General features: G+C 39.8%; 1 protein-coding gene across 1 annotated transcript in view; it reads left to right on the top strand.

Annotated features, from left to right (window-relative positions):
* Nucleotides 1-22,500, top strand: part of lama2 (laminin, alpha 2) — a 188,888-nt gene that overhangs the window by 79,292 nt on the left and 87,096 nt on the right. The window contains exons 19-23 of the mRNA XM_030047861.1: nt 3,166-3,377; nt 9,156-9,262; nt 12,640-12,820; nt 19,145-19,281; nt 21,485-21,616. Of these exons, the coding sequence (XP_029903721.1) occupies nt 3,166-3,377; nt 9,156-9,262; nt 12,640-12,820; nt 19,145-19,281; nt 21,485-21,616 (769 nt within the window). The remainder of the gene's footprint in view (nt 1-3,165; nt 3,378-9,155; nt 9,263-12,639; nt 12,821-19,144; nt 19,282-21,484; nt 21,617-22,500) is intronic.

Below are 22,500 nucleotides of genomic sequence, written 5' to 3'. Positions count from 1 at the left end.
TTGAAAAGGACAAGTCTATCATTCCTGCTATTACCCTGCAGAGTTAATTACAGCCCACTGTGCAATACTTTGACTATCATGTTAAGACACAGGCTCTAAGAATAATCAAGGCATTGCAAAGGGCTTATTTATAGTAACACTGACACACTCTAACACTTTACTTTTTCACAAGGTAACTCTTTAAAGTAATGTGTTACTTTTGTTGTAATGTAACAAGTCACTTTTAAAAGTACCACCCCCCCAACACTCCTCGTGACAGATGTTAAAACCAAATGTTACCAGGGTCTAATAAGAACAGCCTGAGGACTGTGGAGTTCATTGACATCAAGTTCCTGCACATGATTTCTGGGTAATGAAGTCCTTTAAGCTTTTGGAAATTCAAATAGTAATCAGTGCTGGCGCTTGGGGCCAACAAAGCGAGAAATGGTGCTTGTGACATTTCTAACTTCCTACATTGTAATTATCTTTATGCGTTTAGATTCTCTGGCATTGAAAATTCTGCATTAATGGTAACATTCAGTCGTTACAGTTAAGGAAGTATTGAAACTTTTTCTCATATACACTTTTGGATCTCTCTCTCTCTTTCTCTTTCTGGTTTCCAAAAGTCTCAAAATCTGGTTTTCTGTGGCTACACCCAGGAACCACCAATGTGCAGCCATGAATATGTTACTGTTCATGTTAATGAATGTGCAAAAATATCCAAGAGAAAGATTCCTTCTTTTTCTTATGATTTCCCCCCAAAACGCTCAGTTCCCAGGCTTTCTGCTTTTGTATCTACATCACACAAGATCAATTAACAATTTACATAGTAGAGAGAGACAGAGAGAGATAGAGACAGAGAGGGAGACAGAGAGACAGAGAAGCAGATAACAGTTCCTACAGATAACATGTATGAGCAGATAGCAAACGCCTGCAACAGTGGGAGACCTGTATATCTGGATCACACTGAAACAACTGTGTGTGTGTGTGCGCTTGCGTGTGTTTTAGAGTGAGGAATATTTGTATTTGAGACTCAGAGAGAGAGGGGATCTTTGAGTGACTTTAATAATCCTTATTGAAATGTGCCGTACATTTTGTCTCATCTCCTCCTCTGTCTAGCACAGCACTTGCTTGTGTGTGTGTGTCTGTGTGTGTATGTGTATGTGTGTGTGTTTGTGTGTGTGTTCATTAGCCACACTGCTGTAGCGAGTCTGTCAATCTTATCTATCTGCCAGACAGATAACTGGCATGACACTCGTGTTCAAAATTAATTTTGTGCCTTTGCTGGAATTTTCTTTCATCCGTTTGACTAATGTATTTCTGTTGTGAATATTTCACTCCACTGAAATCTGAAGGTGAGCTTGCTTTTGTAAATGAGGACCTGTGTGTTTTGGAATAAACTGCCTGAGGACATTAGATTGAAATATTTTAATCTCTATTAAAAGCTCATTTTTTTAATTTTTCTTTTTATATTTATCGTGGTGTGGTTGAGGTTTTCTGCCCTTCAGTAGTTTGTGTGTATTAAAGCTTTTAACCAGAGTAAACAGATTGGAATGCACCACCCTGGTTTTAGGCTAGATATTGGCTTCCAGTATGTTTTACCATTGATATTAATGTCTTTTTAATTACTTACAAGGCACTACATGGTCTGACTCCTCAGTATATCTCAGATCTTTTATCCCCATATGTCCCTGCTCGCACTTTGAGATCCTCAGCCAGGGGCCTTCTGTCTGCTCCAGACTCTCGGCTGAAGACTAAGGGGGACAGAGCTTTTGAAAGAAGAGCCCCGAGGCTCTTGAACAGCCTGCCTGAGGAAAATACGGCAAGCTGAGTCAGTGGCTTCTTTTAATGCACGCATTCTCAAAGTGCGGCCTGCGGGCCATTGGCTGCTCTCGAAATCTATATATCTGGTGGCCTGCGATTAGTTGAGGTGACATGATGAGGTGTGTGTGTGTTATATTTGGCCTGGTTCCAATACAGTTTTTAACCAGCCTACATCACACAGTAGTTTGCGTATAAGAATGGTGAAACTGTGGTAAGATGGTAAATGAGGAATGGTTGAATGACATCTAGGTATCTGGGTTTTCATCATGGGTTTTGCCATTTTTAATTTTTAATGTGGTGTACTTGTATTCTTTTATGTCCTTTTATTCCTTTATTGCTGTGTTTTTATGTGTTCCTATGTTATGTTTTATGTGTTCTTGGTTTGCATTGTGAAGCACTGTGCAACTTTGTCTTGATAAGTGCCATATAAACATATTGTTATTATTATTATTAGTTTGCCTATATAATGTATGCATGATGCGGTGTGTGTGTGTGTGTGTGTGTGTGTGTGTGTGTGTGTTGTAGTAGTACTTTTTGTAGTAAACTTTTGCTACGTGGAAGCTAAAGTCCACAGTATTTTCTAGTCTCTATTTTTTCCAATTGCAGTAAAGGGAGTATTTTGTTGCATAAGTTGTGCATTAAAACATTTTAATTAATTGCAATTCACTTAAATATAAAACAAACAAACAAACAAAAAAATCTTGTGAATTAAGATGTGTCCATAACATCTGTTTAAATGAATCAAACATGTCCTCCCATGGGTGCCAAATGTTGATGTATCCTGTTACAGTATGTCAACATCTGACCGTTGCTACAGGCAACCGGTTTGTTTGCTGGGTTCATGGATGTGCTTAATTTGGCAAAGATGGAGAAGCGCGTCTCCTGTTTCCTGTCTAATGTCACTGTTCCATTCTTTGCATATTTGAGCCAAAGGAATGTCTTGATTTCTTCATCTGCCCACCCGTAGCTGTTGGTGTTTCATCAACCCTGACAGCCAGCTCTGTCTGCCAGCGGTCAGAGGTCAAAGAGCAAACCAGCATCCCATCCCAAATTATCTTTTTGTCTTAAGCATTATTTTCATATCAGATAAAAGGTTTATCCATCTCAACCAAATGGAGAGACGTTTAGTCTTATGTTGCAGATTTTATTTGATTTTTGCCATTTCTATCAAGCATATCTTTTTTTTTTTCGATATGGCAAAATGTGCATAAAAAAGCATTGATGGAAACTTTGATATAGAGAGCAAGATGTGAAAGAATGTTGAGCTTGCTTTTTGGAAGCTGGCAGAATGTTTTTATATATTCAAAATATTAACACAGTATCACTGATATATTAATATTGTCTCCCTTTGCTGCCCCCCAGATGTGCCAATGGGTACTTCGGGCAGCCCACTGTACCAGGAGGCTCCTGCCAGCCCTGTGATTGTCATGGCAACCTGGATCTTGCCACACCCCGCAGCTGTGATCCAATCACAGGCCAGTGCCTGCGCTGCCGCCAAGGCTATGGAGGAGTGGCTTGTGACAGTTGTGCTGACGGTTACTATGGAGACGCCATTACTGCTAAAAACTGCCAACGTAAGTAGACACGCATACAGATGTCAAGCAAAAAATAAGCATACAACAAATGCAGATGTTGGTATGCAGTCATGTGTAATGAATTGAGGTGCATTTTATTTTGCTATTGTATTTAATTAGTGTAGCATTATTTTAAGGCAAGATCTCATAAAGGAAGCGCTCTGTGCAAATTCTTGAAAAACCTGAATATAAGATTTTAACTAGCTGATGGACAGACCTGTGTGTGATCCACTTCTTCCTTTCTGTGATATTCGCTTGGACTGGGCACCAGGAGGGTAAGAGCGCAGTGGCAACCCTGTACGCTAGTAAGGCAAGATCTCATTAAATAAATGGCGCTGTGATCATACAGTCCATGGGTACAGTTTTTAAAACACAGTAAGTGTGAGTAAATCTGTTACATATTTTAGTTTCAGGTTTCTGTGTACTAATAATGCTCTTGAAGAATTTGACTTAGGTAGGTGGAACTGTTTTTGTGGAACTTAATTTATTACATCTTTGTCAACATTTCAACAACTTACTTAAAGGGGACGAGCATCATCTATAATCCAGGAAATCATCATTTAAAGAAAGCCACTAAAAGGGCATCAGTGTCTCAGCAGGCGGCACCAAAATGCAGAGTGGTGTTTACAGCCCTGCAACTAAAAGTTACAGAGCACATTATGGTTTCCTCTATAAAACTCGTAATTTCAGCTAAACGATACTTTCTATCAGTTAACTAAAACAGTGAATAGATCGTCCACCATCTGGAATGTGTGTGTTTGCGTGTGTGTGTTTGTATGCATGTGTGTGTGTGCGCGTATGTCTGCAAGCAGCTGTGCTAGTGGGCGGTGTAATGTCGGAGCGGCCAACTGACTGCCAGCTGTGTTTAAGAGTGAGAATGAAAACTATACCTGTAAAAAGAGAGGCGAGCGATGAAAAGGCCGAGGCAGAGAGAGAGAAAGAGAAATGGCAGTGAATGCAGACGTACAGATGGCGCTTGTTTGTGAAAATCTTTATTAACACCTGTGCTGTTGACGAAAACACTGCCATTCACCCAACAGACAGGCAAGCCGAGGCAGACAAACAGGTAGACAGACAGATTAACAGAAAGACTAACACAGGCGGATGGACAGGCAGACAGATAAATAGACAGATAAACTGTCAAACAAGCACAAAAGCAGGTAGACAGGCTGACAGAGGGTATTAATGTGTATTTGATAGTTCATTGTTCTGTAGTTGTATCCCCTCTCCACCCAGCTAAATGGTTATTGATTAATCAGCCTGATCTATTGCTCTCCTACAGAGCTGATCGGCTGCTAGCGTCTAGGGGACGGAGGGCTGATATCGATCCTGTAAGAATGACAAAAGACCACCAGGAATTATTAAAACACAACAACTCTCTCTCTCTCTCTCTCTCTCTCTCTCTCTCTTGCTCTCTCTCTTTCGCTCTCTCTCCATCTTTGTCTCTCTACTTCTCTTGCTCTGTCTACCCTCTCTCTCTCTCTCTCTGTCGCTCCCAGTCTTAATGAATTTTATTGAGTTTAGCAGGAGAGTTCAGGCTGAGTCCATCTGTGCGCTATTAGACTGTAAAAATCCTTTACTTTTCTCTTGATGTCGCAGTTCCTATCTGCAGCCATTTTTTGCAATGGCCATTTTGGGGCTCCCCTAATAATGGTTTAGTTTAATTCAGTTTGGGAATCCAAAATGGCTTGATTGTCCAAGTATAACACAGTCATTTGTGATAAGAGAGAGGGAGAAAAAAAAACATTCAGCTCTCTTCACTGCTTTTCTTCATAGGGGGACTTTGCAATTAGTTTAGGAGGTCTGTGAATTGCACAGTCACACTTTTTGTCCAGTCACTGGAAAGAATGGATTTAGTTCAATAATAGAATTATACTTCTTCCATGACTGACAGTTGACACTTGAAACAAGGGGTGTTGTGTTCGCTGGAGGAAGGCAAGAAAGTTTGATTTGACTTTGTACAGGGTTCCCACGCTGTCTGGAGAGCTATGAAAATGTATGGAATATGATTTTGATCATTTCCAGGTCTGGATAAAAAGGAGAAAGTCTGGATAGGTATTTGTGTTTCCAGACTATTGTTTGTTTCTTCTATACAGCAATTTTCCAAAAGGCCTGAATCAGTAATTAGAATAATGAATTAATCAATCACACAAGCAGTGTATTTTGATTTTGTTCACATTTGGAGCAGCCAGCTGAAAAATGGTTTCTGTTTAGTGGGTGGGGCAGAGTGACTGAATCACCTGTCCATATTACAGCGCGCAAATCAATGGTGACACTTTTTGCTGCATCCCTTCCAAGGCCACAAGATGGCTTACCTATCCAAAATAATTAAAAAACTATTTGCTGAAGAACCATACAAGAGAGAAAGAGCATGGTGCAAACTGTGTGTGAAGTCATTCGACATCTCTAACATGGGCCAGGCTGCCATCATTAGTCATATGGAAAAACCACAGGGATCTTGTGAAAGCATCATCAGCACCCGGTGTTTCATCATTTTTGGGTCTGATCATTTGTGATGAAGCCGCCAGCACATGTAACAGTTGAAGTGTTTACATGCACGATAAACATGTAGCTATGAGTAGTCTGAAATATTAAACATGGTCTGAAAGAAAAATCCAGCGATATGTCTGGAGATGTAGGTCTTGAAAAGGGATTTCGGAATGGAAAATATGTAGGAACCCTGTTTGTAAACAGGCAAACTTTGTTTCAGAACATGGGTTTCCATTTTGGCTGTATGTTAGATACATTTTAAGCATAAAAGCCATTTGTGAAATGTTACAGCTCTTATTTCTGGATTCTCAAGTGTAATTTTCCTACATAACTTTTGACATCTTTAATGTTTGGGCATATGATTCCTCTATGCTTTGGCATCATGTTTGTTTTGATTACCTGTTGATGTATTTTTCCAAAGGGTGAACAGCATAGCGTGATTGTACCGATTGCTGTGGTGTAATATTTAAAAATACAGCCAGTGGCCTGTTTGTCACAAAAATAGATAGCTCCCACAGACAGTGAGTCACAGAGCAATGCTCTGCTATATAAGGTTGGCAGACAAGCATTGAGGCAATCAGTAATGCTTTACTTAAAACTTTAGAACAGGCAAAACGAGTGGCCAAAGTGACACTGTGTGATCGTCAGCATGATCGTCAGCGCCACGCGTGCCGGTTCCAGTTCGTCTAACATGACGACAGCAGTCTGAAGAGGATGAAGAAGCTTGCGGCCGGAATGTCGCTGCTTCAAATCCAAGACCGGCTTGAGTGGGGGAACCAAGGGAGACACACTCGCCTCCCACTCAACAACTACGTCTGAGATGTTCTTGATCAATCCCCTTAATCCCAAATTCCTCTAGTAGAGCAGCCCTGTGGCCATCAGCAGAAGTCACAGCTGTGAAAGTGTGGAACTGTAAAGGTGCTGCAAGGAAACAGCGTGCTCTCTCAGCCAACCATCCCTGGACAGATATGATTGGAAAAAGGCAAGAAAAAAAAAATCACAGGGCTGGTTGCAGTCCTCTGGGTGAAAACATGTAGCTGATGATAGAGGTTGACACAGAATGGAAAGATCAAGGCAATTGAACAAGTGCTCCCTGTAAGCGCCTGTTCTCACTTCACAAGTCATAAATTAGCTTTGTGATGCATTCAGGTATTCCAGATAACCTCCTAGTCTCAGTATGAGGACTTTGTAACCTAGGTTTTGACAAGTGCTATAATAATGAAATTTTACTCACTTATATTTCTGTTGTTGTGGTGTTGGAACAAATGACAAAAAAAAAAAAAAAAAAAACTGTAATAAGAACATTTTTTTTTTCCTGATGGCTGCTTTATTCTTTTAAATCCAGCTCTCCAAGGCACATATTCAGGATGGGTGACCTTCATTGCGGCTACGGAATAGAGTTTAACTCCGGCTGTGCCTCCAGTTTGGTGATATGACAACAGATTGCGTATTATTTGGTAACAGAACAAAAAGTATTTCATGTTGTAAAAAATTATTCCATCTACCAACAAGGCCAGGATTGTAAAAAAGCAACATTTTATCCCACAACAAGGCTTGCATTGTAGCAACTGACAGAATGGAGTCCAGATGGTCCCCAAAGGGTGAAGCCAGGGGGATGAGAGAGTGTGTGAGAGAGAGTACGAGTGTGAGACAGAGATAAATACACTGTATAAGTGTATGTTGCTCTGTCATGCATGAATGTGTGTGTGTGTGTGTGTGTGTGCGTTCATCTGTGTGTGTGTGTGCCTGAGTGGGTGTGCATGTGAAGGCATGTGTGCATCTTTGCATTTGTGTGAACAACAAGAAATAGATGTATTGTATGTGTTTCTATGTGTATATCTGTATGTGTGCGTGTGTTTGTATGTGCAGACATCTGTTGTACCCCCCTCTCTCACTGTCTCCCACACTCAGGTCTGTCCTTCTGTCTCTCTGCTTCTAACAGGGGAGAGTGGCAAGAAGTTAAACACACTACAAGTATGTGTGTGTGTGTGTGTGTGTGTGTGTGTGTGTGTGTGATGTGATGTGAGGTGATGTGATGTGATGTATGCCACCATAGTAAATGTTTGAGAGATAGAGAGAGAGAGAGATTGTGTGTGTGTGTGTGGTGTGTGTGTGTATCTGACAGCCCTTCTACCAGATGGGCGCTGTGATGTTCAAGTTTTTAATTGTATATCTAAAGGGCTGATTGGCATGTGTGGGTGTGTCTGTTTTTATTCCCCAGCGGGATCCGAGCACCCATGCAAACTTAAAATGAAAGTTGCAGTCAAACTAAGCATCACAGTGACAGACAGAGCGAGGCAGAGAGTTGTGGAAAGATTACAAAGGTTGTGTGTGTGGGCAGGTTTTGATACTTCCATAACCGTTGTCACTGACAAGGTGTGAAAACCACAGGAAGCTCATTAACAGAATGTTGCTCTTAATGTAGTCATAGCAACATTTTCCGTGCCAGAAACTGAAAAAGCATAAAGCGCTACTGTAGTTACTAGTGATATATGGTTTGTTTTCCTTACAGTATTAAAAGCTGCACTTTAGTCATCCCATATGGCAGCAACCGTTTGAATTTCCGAAGTTATAACTTTGATGGACTTCCTTATCCACAAATCGCGTAATGTGACATACATCAGTGAAGTGACCCCAGTGCACCTAAACGTTTCCTTGTTTGTGACTGGTGGGAGTTGTTGAGGGTGGCTGTCTGTGTAGCTAGAAAGCACACTCTCTAGTGTTTTTTTTTTTTTTTTTTTTTTTTTTTTTTTTTTCAGGTTCAAGTCATCATTTCATGTGTGCTTATAGGATTTCCTGCCTGTGATGAGATCATATCCAGCTCCAGAAATTAATTTGGTCAAGCAGGGCACATCGGCATTGCTGAAATCAGTGGGAAATGGGACTCACCTCCCCGCTGTAGTCTCTCTTTGTGATTTGGACTGATAATACGGGTGTCTTTTTGCATAAAAGTCTCGCCTAGTGCAATTTTAATAATCTTGCAAAACAAAGCCAACCCACCAGATTGAAGAATCTATTTGGAGAGTAGAGGATTTTCTCTAAAGTGCAGTGAGCAGGATATGAAAGTGCATATCAATAGCTAATCCTGAATAAGACCTTAAGCAGGATATGAGCTCTTATCCAGTCTACCATGTGAAGTAAACACACTCGCAGACATGTTATTGTTGAACTTTGCTATCATGAGGTATTTCTTCAGCTGGAAATTTTCCCATTACAAGGTGATAACTAATATTAAATGTTCTCGGTAGCCATGTGATTTATTCTCTGCTGTCCTGTCCTCCCCTGCAGCCTGTCAGTGTCACAGCAACGGCTCTCTATCAGAGGTGTGCAATAAGGAGACGGGCGAGTGCCATTGTCGAGAACATGTGGTTGGACGACAATGTGACGAGTGCATGGTAGGTATACTGACGCTCCACTATGATCTGTGTCGGTGCCTCAGTTTTAGAAGCTTTGAGCTTTGTGATGACCTCAGACGAAAAAACAAATTTCATTGCCTGAGGTCGCAAATAGAGCTTTGATTGGATTCAAAAAGTCAAGATCAACCTGATCTGAGCCTGAAAAAATAGTTTATCACAAGCTAAAATTAACTACATTGTGAGAGCAAGCAGCAAAAGACCCCACAATTCAAATGTTGTTAAATGTAATGCTAAACCTCTCATATAGCTGGAAGGAAATCTCCCATAATCTCAGATATGCATCACATAGTCTCCCTCTACTCCCTAACCCTTCCAAAAACCTGTGCACTGCAACATTCAGTAATGTATAGAGCAATGAAAGCATCAGATAGTCTGCCATGACAGGTCACACAGACAACAACTATAACTGGTTTTAAAAGGGAGATGAAACAACATAACAGTGCAGTATCTCCCACTGAATACCGATTTGGTCTACCTGTGGTTCAGTGGGTAGAGTTTCCCAGTAGAGTGGGCAACCTTGTCCAGGTGGTTTCTGTTGGTGTGGTAAGCAGAGGTAAATTTTATTTTTCTCCTTGTTCTTCCTTAGTTTCATTTGTTGATAGTCGTGTCTGAAATTATGAAGCATTAGAATGTTTTGTGCTGTGTTGTGTGAACCCCCAAATCTTTTTTTGAGTGACTGTGTTTTTATATGTAAGGTGTTTTATTTTTGCAAGTCACTTTAGGCTACAACGAAGGTATCATTGGGCTAACTAGCAATGTGATGGGTGTAGGGTCGGGCATAAGCTGATTTAGGCTTTGGTTTTCTTCAAGTTAAAGTTTTGTAACATCTCTCCGATACTACTGACAATATTACTATGACAACTAGTATTATATTAAAATATACAATAGGTATAACTGAGAGTAGTGGTTTCCAGATCTTTTCTGCTCAGTGTACTGTAGAAATATTGTCAATATTCACAACATGTCTTCAAGTTTTGCCATGTCAAGTCACCTGTTAGGTAGAAACAAGCAAAAAACATGCAAGACTTCTCCGGGACAATGATGGAGAGACACTCTGTTGAGATGTCACACAAAAGCTTACCTTTTCAATATATATTTATATTCGTATCAATTTATTACTGTTGTGTAGGTCTGTGCTATATAATTTTCTACTTGTGGTTGTTTGTTGGTATTATTTTTCCCTTTTATTACTAGAGTTATGAGTATAAATGTAACAAAATTATAGTAACAACAATAATAATGTAATTGTTATTGTTTTCTTTTATTTGCCATTTATTTGTATCATTCATGTTCGACAGCATATTTACTGTAGGTTTGTTGTTTTTAATTTGAACAATGTCCTGCCTCCTCATTCTCATTGGACCCCTGTCTGTCCCTCTGCGGTGTGATTGGTCCAGCCTAACTGCTGGTGGGACGCTGAGCGTCAGGAGTGTGTGTCGTGTCACTGCAGCCCTCAGGGGTCTCTCTCTCAGCGCTGTGATGTCGAGGGTCGCTGCATATGCCGCCCCGGTTATGTGGGCCGGCGCTGTGACCTGCGTCGCCAAGGTTACGAGAGGCGGGAAACACGGCGGCCAGTAGAGCGCATTCCAGTGGCAACTGTCCAGCAGAGATGGGGCGGGTCCCGCTCAGGGGGGTGTCCCAGGGGGGCGTACAGGCCTAAGACAGGGGTAACACACACTGCACGTGAATGACCGTGGTGTGTCTCAGCAGCATGATTGTGTGTGTGTTTGTAGATTTTGCTAATATAGAGATTGAGGCGTGTCACAGAAAGACATGCAGGTGTAAAACAGGGTTCAGACACACTGCAGATGTACTTATTGGGGTGATATTCAAACATGGTATATTTTTAGTGTGTTTGAATGGCATGACACATGATCTTCAACAAATTGCCTGATGAGAACATGTGAAACACTTTAATATGACACACTGAATATCACACTCACAGCCTGTACCATGGTTTCCATCCAGGTGTTTTAATTCAACTCAGTACGCACAGAAGTGGAAAAATCAAATGAAAATGGCAACTTTCTATAAAACTTCATCACTGCTGAGAATCAAAGATTTTACATTCACTAGAGGGAGAAAGGTGTGTTGGCAGTAAATAATTAATGTGGTAGAAATGCATTTGTGAAATAAACTCTGATGGACTAATTTTCTGTTAAAAACAAGAAAAAAAAATGCCACACTCAAGTGACGACCCATCACAGTCATTACTTCATGCATTGCTAACATTGCTAACAATGCTAACTGCATTTCTTTGTTTTGGTCTTCAGACAGCATGAAATGTGACCGGCATTAGCTGACATTTAAGAACAACACCAACTTCCCCGGTGCCAATCATCTCTTAAAAGGCTGCTTCCATTTTCTCTCACATGCTGTTTTTCTATTTATTTATTTATTTTACTTTTATTTTTTTGCAGCATTTCAGAAGATTGCTTAACATTAGTTTGACAGCTGACTTAGCTAAAGGGGTAAAACACACTGAATGGACTAACATGCATGCGAGTGTGTTTTTATTTCCCAGGCAGTAACTGGGAGGCATTTCCAGACGCTGGCGTCAATCCAGGTTTTTAAGCGGCCTTTGAACTGAGGAAAAATCTACACATAAGCAAAGACAGCAATGCAACAGCAGAGTGGAACATAAGGTGCTTTACTGCAGCTAGAATAGGGCGTTTGGGTCTGTTTTCATGATTTTGTTTCCAAATGTACTCCGGTTCAAGATGACAATAATGGACTTCATGATTTTTTGAAGCATGTAAGCCTGCGCACTTATCTATGTGGTAGGCATTTTATTTATTTTTAGACAATGTTTCAGGCCACTCAGGATTTCTTCAGAAAAAAACTTGATGTTTTGCCAGTAAATTCAATTTAATCACACTGGATCCTATTCCCGTCCCAGGTCAAACACTGCAAACTGACCTGACTGGAAAGATGTCAGTAGTCGCTTATTTATTTGTTTATTTATTTGTCATGAGTTTCTGTGTCTTTTGTAATGGTTTGGGTTTTTTGTGATGTCTTGCAGTGCTGTGGTGTTTTTGCATTGTGGAATAATAATTTGTGATTAGCCAAGTTGTATTGTATTGCATTGTAATTTTATCCATTCTCTCCTTGTCTTTCACTCCCTCTTTTCATACAAGAGGAGCAAAAGACTCTGCCCCTAATTTTCACTCCTCTCTTCCTGCTCCTGCTCTCCTTCCATCTCCAGCCACAAGTCTGCAGCTCCTCTCATGTCCTTGTGACTTTTTTGTCTCCAAGTTGTTTGAGCATGACTGCAACTTGTTTCACACTAGCTCCTCTAGCTCCTCTCACCTGCAGTAATAACTCCCTTCTCCTTTTGTCTAACTGTGTGTGTCCAGCCTGAGATGCACGGCATCACCACGGGCGGAGTGTGTGTTCCATGTCACTGTAACTCGTTTGGCTCCAAGTCGTTTGACTGCGATGAGAATGGTCAGTGTCGGTGTCAGCCTGGCGTCACCGGACCCAAATGTGACCGCTGCTCGCGAGGATATTTCAACTTCCAGGAGGGTGGCTGCACACGTAAGTGTACACTTGCTGTGTGTGTGTGTGTGTGTTTGTGTGTGTGTGTGTGTGTCTGGACTGCAGTACCACCATTGGAAACACTGCTGTCTATGACACTTTATCATCTCATTATTGCCATTTTTTTAGACCCTTTTTACCTGAACATAACAGTGAACATGAAAGTCAGATTCATTTTTTAAACAAGACATCTATCTGTCTTTGCCTGTTATCAAGTCTGAACATGCAGCCCTTCTTAACTGTTAAAGGTGGAATCAATGATTCTGTAAAAGATCACTGATATTTGAGATCAGCACATTCAGCAATGGCAATCCAAAATTTCTGAAAGTCTTGCAAATCTGCGTTCAAGCTCTTGTGAGTGCAGTTAGGGTTAAGGTTAAGGTTAAGGTTACAGTCAGGGCAGAGTAAAGCACTACTGTGTTGAATCAAGTGCACATGTGCAAGAGTGTGTGAGAGTTTCCTCAATCTAGGGTTACCATCTAGACACGACCCGCCATTTTGTGTCTGCACTGAATGAAGGTAGGTAAGCTTGTGAGAGGGACAGTAGATCTGGCTGTTCATTTCAAATATCAGCAATCTTTCTCTTGAGAATCTCTGACTCCACCTTTAAGTGGCCTCACCCTGACTTCCATAGAGCAGAAAATAGAGCACCATCCACTGGAAACAGCAGTCAAATGAAAGCATGTGGGTTGGTGCTGCAGGTACAGTGTGACTTACATACAAGCAACAGCTACAATCTCAATATGCTGCCTACAGCAACTTCATTACTCTGGTGTTTCTGCAGTGCTTTTCTTTTTCATTTTACAAGTTTACATAAATTCTCTACGTACAGGGGAAGTTACAGTACATGACCCTCGTTTCCATCAAGCCTATTTAAAAATTTATTTTGTAATTTCCAAAATGCATGGGTGTCATTTGGAAGAGTATTTATCCTCTTCATAATTACTGCAAAGCTTACTTTTTTTTTTTTTTTTTTTTACCTTGAAGCAGGAAAAAATTAAAATGCTCATTTAGAAGAGAGAAAATTATTAGTTTTAGCCGCTGGCTTTAGTTAACATTTGAGTCCTGCTGAACATTTAAAAAATATTTTGTCAACACAGGCATTTCTTTTGTTCCACTTTTACATGGACGCAACAACACCATTTGAGCCTACAGCTTCACAACAAAGAACTTTCGTTTTCTGCAGAAACTTCATATTTCATATCTCTAAAATGTTAGCTTTCATAATAAAGAAGTGGTTGATTTTGCCATTGCCACTAATGGCGGTGTGTTTTTGACAGTACACAGTCTATTATAAATGGTTTAGCCATTGCTTCCAAGGTTATGAAACATCAACAAAAGGCTGTCAGCTACGGCTTTCAGTGGCAGTGTTCACACACACACACACACACACACACACACACACACACACACACACACCCACACCCACACACACACACACACACACACACACACACACACACACACACACACACACAGCATGCAAACATGAAGAAAGAAACAAATAAAGAAAAGATGGAGAGAAAGAAGGCCAAAACTGTGAGACAAATTCCAGTGGACACTGAAATGTTGCCAGGAAAAATGAACTGCTGAGTGATACCAGCCTCTTTGAAGTGAAACACACAGAATAATAATGAACTTAAACCATTAAATTATGGAGCGGAACCATTTCTTATGTATCCTGGCTGGTGAACAAGCAAAAGAGCTGGTGATTTTAATATTTACAGTGTTTGAACTGGAAAGCATTTTTAACCAATTCAATACATTTTTAGCCAATTTGTAGTAAGGCCAAGCTCTTTTTAAACAACAGGCTTGTTACAATCAGCGTGCATGGCAGAAAACAAAGGGGGGTCACAGCATGTGTGTTTGCATGTGTGTGTGTGTGTGTGTGTGTGTGTGTGTGTGTGTGTGTGTGCCTGTCTTTGCTTCCACTGTGTGACAGTATGAGGGAGATAAAACATATTTATCGGTGACCTAAAGTATGATCCTGCACATTTAGTTAATTTCTGAAAATTGTAATTACACTATTGACTTTTTTTTCAGTAATTACAGTTTATTATAATAATTATTACATGAGTCTTACCCCAGTGACCCCACCCACCCACTCAAGTCCCACAGCTTTACTGAAAGTCCTCCACCTCTCAGCGGGGCCCATTCAAAATTAAGTTACAACAATACAGTGGGGGCTGAATACAAAGCTCCACACAGCATTGTTCACATCACAAGGTTATCTTCATAATAATCTTTATTTATTTCTTTATTATTATTATTATTTTTTATCTTATTAAGTGTTCAAGTTATACAAGAATCTGATTTGCAACAAGCTGCTCTTGCACTCCCTGGAGGTGAGGGAAGTCAAGTGAACATAACAGGATTTTGAGGAAAAGAAAGAAAAGGAGAATAGTCTTCTGTAAAATATGAGGTGTGAGTCTAATATGAGTTGTGAAAATGAATAAACCAATTTTGTTGCTTAACAGGTATTAAAATCCCAGTGAATTCCGCCTTTGTTTATTTGATTCTGTTTAGTTTTGCTTGATTTGAAGACACACCTACTTGCTGAATCTGTCCATAACCTCAACTCTGGCGTCAGTATTCTTGTGTTTTAAACTGATTTCTTACAAATAATCATTCAATACAAATAATTATACTGACAGTAGATAAGGCGTAGCTGTGATAATCAGCAGCATCCAGATAAATGAAGGTCTGATTAAGATCCGATGGTGTGAAATCCATAGACAAAAATCTTTCATGTCTATCTATATACCTGCACCATATTTGGTTGTATCTGTGGATTAATTGTATATTTATTTTTCAGTCATCTCAGATTTCTCTTATGTTGCCATCTTGTTGTCCATTTAGACCCCAGATCAAATCAACTTGGCTGTCATTGTACGGACTAAGTGGTCACTTGGTAAAATGACAGCAATATTTCAATGAAATTGCTGCAATCATGGAATCAGGAGAGTTCACAGCAGGCGGCAAAATTAATTAACATAACAGCTTCTCCTTGAGTCCAGATTTGGTGAACTTTAGCCCTTAAATTTGTGGCTCCGAGCTCCAGTAGTGCCATGTTGGCCTCTGAGGGGCACACAGTGCAGGCACAGTGCCAGACTGCCTGTGTTTGAGTATCAAGCATGGAGGAGGCCATCGTTTTGTCCCATCAGTTCTCTGTGACACTTCTGTGCAGATTCTAAACCCCAAAGACAAAAAAGCTCTCTTCTGTGTACCCATTTTCAAATGTATCGCTATCCACGCTGATTGCAACACCAAACAACACCAAAACACAACCCTTTCACTGTGCTTCAACCCACTTAGGAGGGAGTTGGGGGGGCAGTATCTGGTACTACCTATGTCGTGCAGGCATGCAAAAGAATCTTGGGTAACACTTTCTATGAAGGTCTATTGTATAATGCATTATGAGCGCATTCATAAGGCATTATAATGCATTTATAATGCGTTATAAAACATGTTATAAATATTCATAATCGTGTATGACAACTTATAAAAAGGTTTATAAATGATTATAAGTGGTGGATATAATGTGTTATAAGCTCATCATTCATAATGTTTTATACCTTCATGGCAAAGTGACAACAGTGTTAGGGTTAGTTCATTCCATCATCATTATTCCATTTCAAATTCTGAAATGGAATAATGGAATAATACCTTATAATACTAACCCTTATAATACCTTATAAACATCAATAATGACTTTGTGAGCTTAAAGTAAAGTGTCAGCACTTCTGGAATAATGTCTAATAAACATCAATAATGTGCTATAGGATGACTTTGTGAGCTCTAAGTAAAGTGACAGCATTGTGTAAGGTTATTAGCAATTATATGATACTAAGGTATTATTCCATTTCAGAATTTGAGCATTTATTATTTCTTATGATGTGTTACAGCAGTTCATATTATTTTTATAACTGGTAGTTATAACATGGTATACCACCCAGGACTTCAGATTCTTCCATAAAACACTGTTGTCACTTTGCCATGAAGGTATAAAACATTATGAATGATGAGCTTATAACACATTATATCCACCACTTATAATCATTTATAAACCTTGTTATAAGTTGTCATACACGATTATGAACATTTATAACATGTTTTATAACGCATTATAAATGCATTATAATGCCTTATGAATGCGCTCATAATGCATTATACAATAGACCTTCATAGAAAGTGTTACCGAATCTTGCTCTTCCTATTTCTAGTGTGACCACGGCAGAGTCTAACAGCCCCACTTGCAATTTGTATAAAAAGACCAAAGTGGTTGTATGAGCTGTCTGAGCAGGTGAAGGAGGTGACATTGTCATATTTGGAGGCTTGTGTTATCCATATCCCTGATCAGGAAAGAAGCAGCTATACTGGAGGACAGTAATGATCTATGTGGACATTTTTATGAATGGTGAGCTGCCTGCCTTTAAGATCAGTGTAGCAAATGCAATACATGCACATAGCAAAGGGGCACAATTTTTATTTGATTTATTGAGTGTTCAGATGTGCCAACCAGATACTATGAAATTCTAACTAACAAACTGACATCTAAATACCAATCAGTCAGATATATCAGTGATGAAATGATGACTTCCCAATCAGTCAGTCAGCACAGAAATTTCCCTTGTCTAATGAACCCTGTTGTCTAGCTTTTACATTTAGAAACAAAAAATCAGTTTTTGTCAGTTCTTGCTGCAAGCTGAAGACCTCCACTCTAGCTGCCAGAGGGTGTTGTTATGTAATCTGAAAACCCTGTATTCCCTTTTTTAAGCTTACATTTGAGGCTGGTTTCTTGAAATTAAAGACAAATGATTTTTTTAAAGGAATTAAAGAGACTTATTGTAAATCCTATGCACTAAAAACTTGGCATCTCATGCAGCAGGTGGTGCAAACTTGTGGTTTCAACATTTAGTTGTGCTGCCCAAAATGAGGATTAAGCATCCACGCATCACAAGTCTGAATATGAATAGCTTTCCCCACATATCTCCTGGTGCAGTATATTATTGATGCCAACAGCTATTGACAACCAAGAAGAACAGGGTTCAGCCAGCCAGAAAAGGAGGAAACATTGCTGAAATAAAACGTACAACTGGGAATTATATGCTTTGATTCACCTACCATGGTGCCATGATCAGGTTGCAGTAATAATACACCTGCAAATGTCCACTGTTCCAGTTGTAGGTCAGGATAAATATGAGTTGTCTCAAGAGCATAGATGTGTATGTATAGTTTCTCAGAGTCAAGGCAAAGACAAATTTCATTACCTTCAAATAAAGCGTGCATTTGATTACCAAAGAGTTTTTGTAAACGAACCGCCATTTCACAGGCATTAAAAATTAAATTTAACAAACACACATAGTGAGAAACACACAGAGCCTTCTGTGACTGTCGGAAGATGGCTTGCAGGCGAATGGTAGTGAGTGAGTAAGTCTGTTAATTGGCACCGAATAAATTGATTGAATTTGGGTAACACTGGGGGATTATGGGTGTTGAAGTCTGTGGGGGATTTGACTGTGTCTTACCGTAACCAACTTAAGCCATTCATTTATTTACTCTCAACCATTTTGCAGTGACTAAATAAATTATCCTTTCAAATTCCTATCAAATGGGACCTGCTTCATTTAAATGTATTGATGCAAGATTTACAAAGGTGGATTAGACCATGTAATTAAGTAAGCAGTTGAATGTTCACCTTAGAGTTAATAAACAGCCCTTCCTCTTTTATATTTTGCTTTCACGGTATGTGTCAAATAATAGCATAAAGATAAAGAGAGTGTTTCTCAATTTTACAATTTCAATTTGATGAATTAAAGCCACTCCTAGAGGGGCCGGTTCACACAGCGTTAATAAAATGTGTCCTTAAGGTGTCCTTGTGTAGTGGGCCACAAAAGATGAGACAAGCTGATGTCCTGTTTTCCATCCCATGTGTTCAAAACAGGCAGGCGCAATTGTTGTTAAACTAACTAGCATCTCGCTGTTTGAGAGCACAGCCACATCATTAGGAAAAATGTACCCATAGAAACAGACCATACCCTGTCTCCGCTGTAAAGGTGTTGGACAGCCGTGTTGGTTTAAATTGCCAAAAATCAGCTAAGTGCTATTTTTGTAAACCAGTGATTTGTAAGTGGGGTTTGTTTGGAAACCTTTAAATGGTTGGTGAGATCACTGAAGGGGAGCATTAAACCTTTATCACTCTGTGTGGGTTGGATGAGACATATTATTACCGATCATCCTATTTCTTTGCACTTGTCCTCTTTTATCTCCTCTCCTCTTTGCTTTCATCCTCTCACCTTCTCACCGCTCTCTCTTCTCCTCCAGCTTGTGAATGCAGCCATGTGGGGAATAACTGTGATGCTAACACAGGCCAGTGCGTCTGTCCCCCCAACACTGTTGGTGAGAGGTGCGACCGCTGTGCTCCCAACCACTGGGGCCACGACATCATGACAGGATGCAAGGTACTGCAGAATGCCACAACTGTACACACATTAAAAGGCAAAAAACTGCCCTGGGGTCCTAAGTTGACTTTCATTATGTCACGGACGTCCATTTCAAGTGATTTATCTTGAAGGCCCTGACATGAAAACATATCGTCACTTGTGATAGATGCCATACTTGAACACTAATAAGTAGATGGGACTGATGTTGAAATAATCACGCATGCATTTTTTTTTTCTTTTGGTATCATAACATTTTATGTGAAGTAGATAATAGTAGTAATAGTAAGATTAAATTATTCCTCATTTCGCTGAAGCCCTACCAGGATGCACGTCAAGGACCTCCTGGGGGTCCCCGGACCCAACTTTGAAAACCATTGCTTTAGCCTACACTATTGTGAGAAATAGTGTGTTACTTGTATTATTCAAAGCACACACCTGTGAGTAATAAATGTTTTATTACTCTTTATTACTTTACCCTTTAATGTTTTTTTTTTTTTTTTTTTTTTTGTTAATTCTCTACATTAATAGCTTAAAAGTTATTAAAGTAATTTTTGAATCATTTCAGGTGAGTCTTCACTTCCTATGAATTGGGGAAAATCATCTCTGGTGGTTAAAAAAAAAAAACAACTTGCACATTTTTTTTAATATCATGTTTTGTGTAGATTTTTCCTCCCAACCCAGCAAAGGCCCATGTAATCTTTCAGTTCAAACAATGTTATTATAAGCCCGCTGTCTCATCGCTACTCTATGCTCTTCACTTTGTTTGTCTTTCTTCTCTATTGCTTTTCTTTTTAATTTCCTTGTCTTCACTTTCCATTGCTCTCTCCTTTTTGAATCCATTCTTCTGTTCTCTTCTCTCCCTTTCCTGCCCTCCCGTTCTCTTTCATCCCTCTCTTGTCCAGATCTCCTCTTTATCACCACTTTCCTTCATCTGCTATTTCAGACTGAGTACCATGTAATGTGTTGTATCTATTAATTTGTATCCTTCTCTGTCTGGTCCTCTTTTTTCATTCCATTGTGCACTATCACCCTTGTTTACATGGCCTTTTCTCCTCTTTATTGCACTTTTTTCTGCTTCCTTCTATCCCCAAGTCTCTGTCACTCTTGTTCTCATTTCCAGTGATGAGAGTTTGTTCAGAGTGTTTGAAAAGTATTACTTTTGTACTAAAACTTCCTCACCAAGGGGCCCTGAGGCAGCAATAACTGGAACCTATTAGAAGCCAACAATAGTGGTAAACTATTAGCAGTTAGAGGCACAAACATGAAAGTGAGCTCCAGTTCGACAATAGATTGATCTTGAGGAGTATATCAGCACAGAACAGGAACAATAAAATAGAACAGAAAAGAAAAAGAACAAAGTAGAGCAGAACAAAAGAAAGTAAAACAGAACAGAACAGAGCAGAACAGACAAAATATCCAGTGCAACAGAGCAGAACAGAATAGATTAGAGAAGGCCAAAATATAACAGTGTCCTCTAGAGAACCTCGAGAGTAAAGAAAAAAGCACAGAACATAACCAGGTAGTGTATTATCAAGTAGAACGGAAAATTTGTCATTCAGTAATGACAAATTTAATGATGAGATTAATACTTCCCAGTGAGGTAATTTGTAAAGAAAACTGCCCTGTGTCTTTAGCCGTATATACCGTTTTTCCCTTCATGAACTGACTTGGATAGTCGTCCCACAAGATGTGTGAAGTGGAAAATGACACATTAATTCATTCACTGAAAAAAAGAGTGGAACAACTAGAATCACTCTCGCCAAAACAGCTGAATAGTTTCATTGATCTGATTGGTACGGGAGATGGGAAATGAAAGTGAAATGTAAAAAAAAAAGAAAAAAAAAAGAATGACAAATCAAACTGACAAAAGAAAAAAAGAGTAGTGCAAGATGTTCTTTCTTCAGACCACTTTTTTATGAATTATGAATCTCCTAAACTATAATAATGTGTCTACCTTTGAAAGAGGACACAGTGACAGCTTATTAAATACCTCTCCTTGGTTTGAAAAGTCCAGGACACACTCATTTATCTGAGGCCCAGACATCCAAATTCACCTGCTCAAAACACACACCGATGTGACAGTATTCCACTGTGCTACTACTGGTGAGCTGAGTCACCGAGACAAACGCTTCTACTTTTATTATGCCCTGTGATTAAATATGTATGTGTTTGTGTGTGTGTGTGTGTGTGTGTGTGTGTGTGTGTGTGTTTGTATGAGTAGGAGTGTGGCTGCAGTGTGGTAGGCTCTGTGACCCAGCAGTGTAACGTCAACACAGGCTGCTGCTTCTGTCGGGACGCCTTCAGAGGAGAGAAGTGCAATGAATGTCAGCTGGGATACAGAGACTTTCCTCAGGTAAACACAATGATCTAATCTAATCTAATCGTACTAATATTGCTGCTGCTATTAAAACCGTTGTTTGTAAAAACAGGGAAACTGGAGAAAAAGTCCTGGTTGGATTCGACCGTGGTCATTTAGGGTCTATTATTCTTGTTTATGCCCAAAAGAAGCTCAAATATAAGGACTAGAGCAGAGTTGGATGAAGGATCCTCACATGGGACTTGAACTTGTCATTCAGAGCACCCGCTGTATTTTATTTATTTTTTTCTCAGAGTTTTATTGCTGCCACTCCTCTATGTGCTCCTCTATGTCCTCATTGTCATGTGACCCACTGTGTTTTTCAGTGCTGGTCACACATCAGCTCACTGGGTTGTTTACCTCCTCAAAACTGGTCTCAACTCAAAGTAGAGACTCTGACCGAAATCTGCCAACTGACCTTGAATATTTCAGAAAAGGGATGCCAAGGTGTTCATCTTTTCTGTGCAGAAGTTTGAAACAATTTTTTTTTTTTTTTTTTTTTTTTACTTTTCTGTGGCTCCCTGACAAGTTGCAACATGTGGGTGACCTTCATCACAGCTACCTCAGTCAAAAACTCCACTGAAGTTCACACAACCATCAAATACACAGCAAGGTAGCTACTGCAGATTTCTCCCAAACAAAGTGGGGGGGAAGAGGTGTGGTGCTTTAGACTGACAAAAAGGGAATAAAATGTCCATTCTCCAAACAGCTCATTCAGCATAATCCAAGTCTTTTAGCCAAATTATTGCACTGCCAGTCCAAAAGGCTTATATTTACCTCATTATGTAGCATTATTCACGCTAGAGGAAATGGTGGCTGCTGCTTCTTTTGTAGTATGACAACTGCAACAAGGATCCTGTTGACATGCCACCGTTTAGAGA

Source organism: Myripristis murdjan, chromosome 24, assembly GCF_902150065.1.
Source record: "Myripristis murdjan chromosome 24, fMyrMur1.1, whole genome shotgun sequence".
In the NCBI taxonomy this organism is placed as follows: Eukaryota; Metazoa; Chordata; class Actinopteri; order Holocentriformes; family Holocentridae; genus Myripristis; species Myripristis murdjan.
The sequence above is the reverse complement of the archived record's forward strand: the minus strand, read 5'-3'. Positions and strand labels throughout refer to the sequence as shown.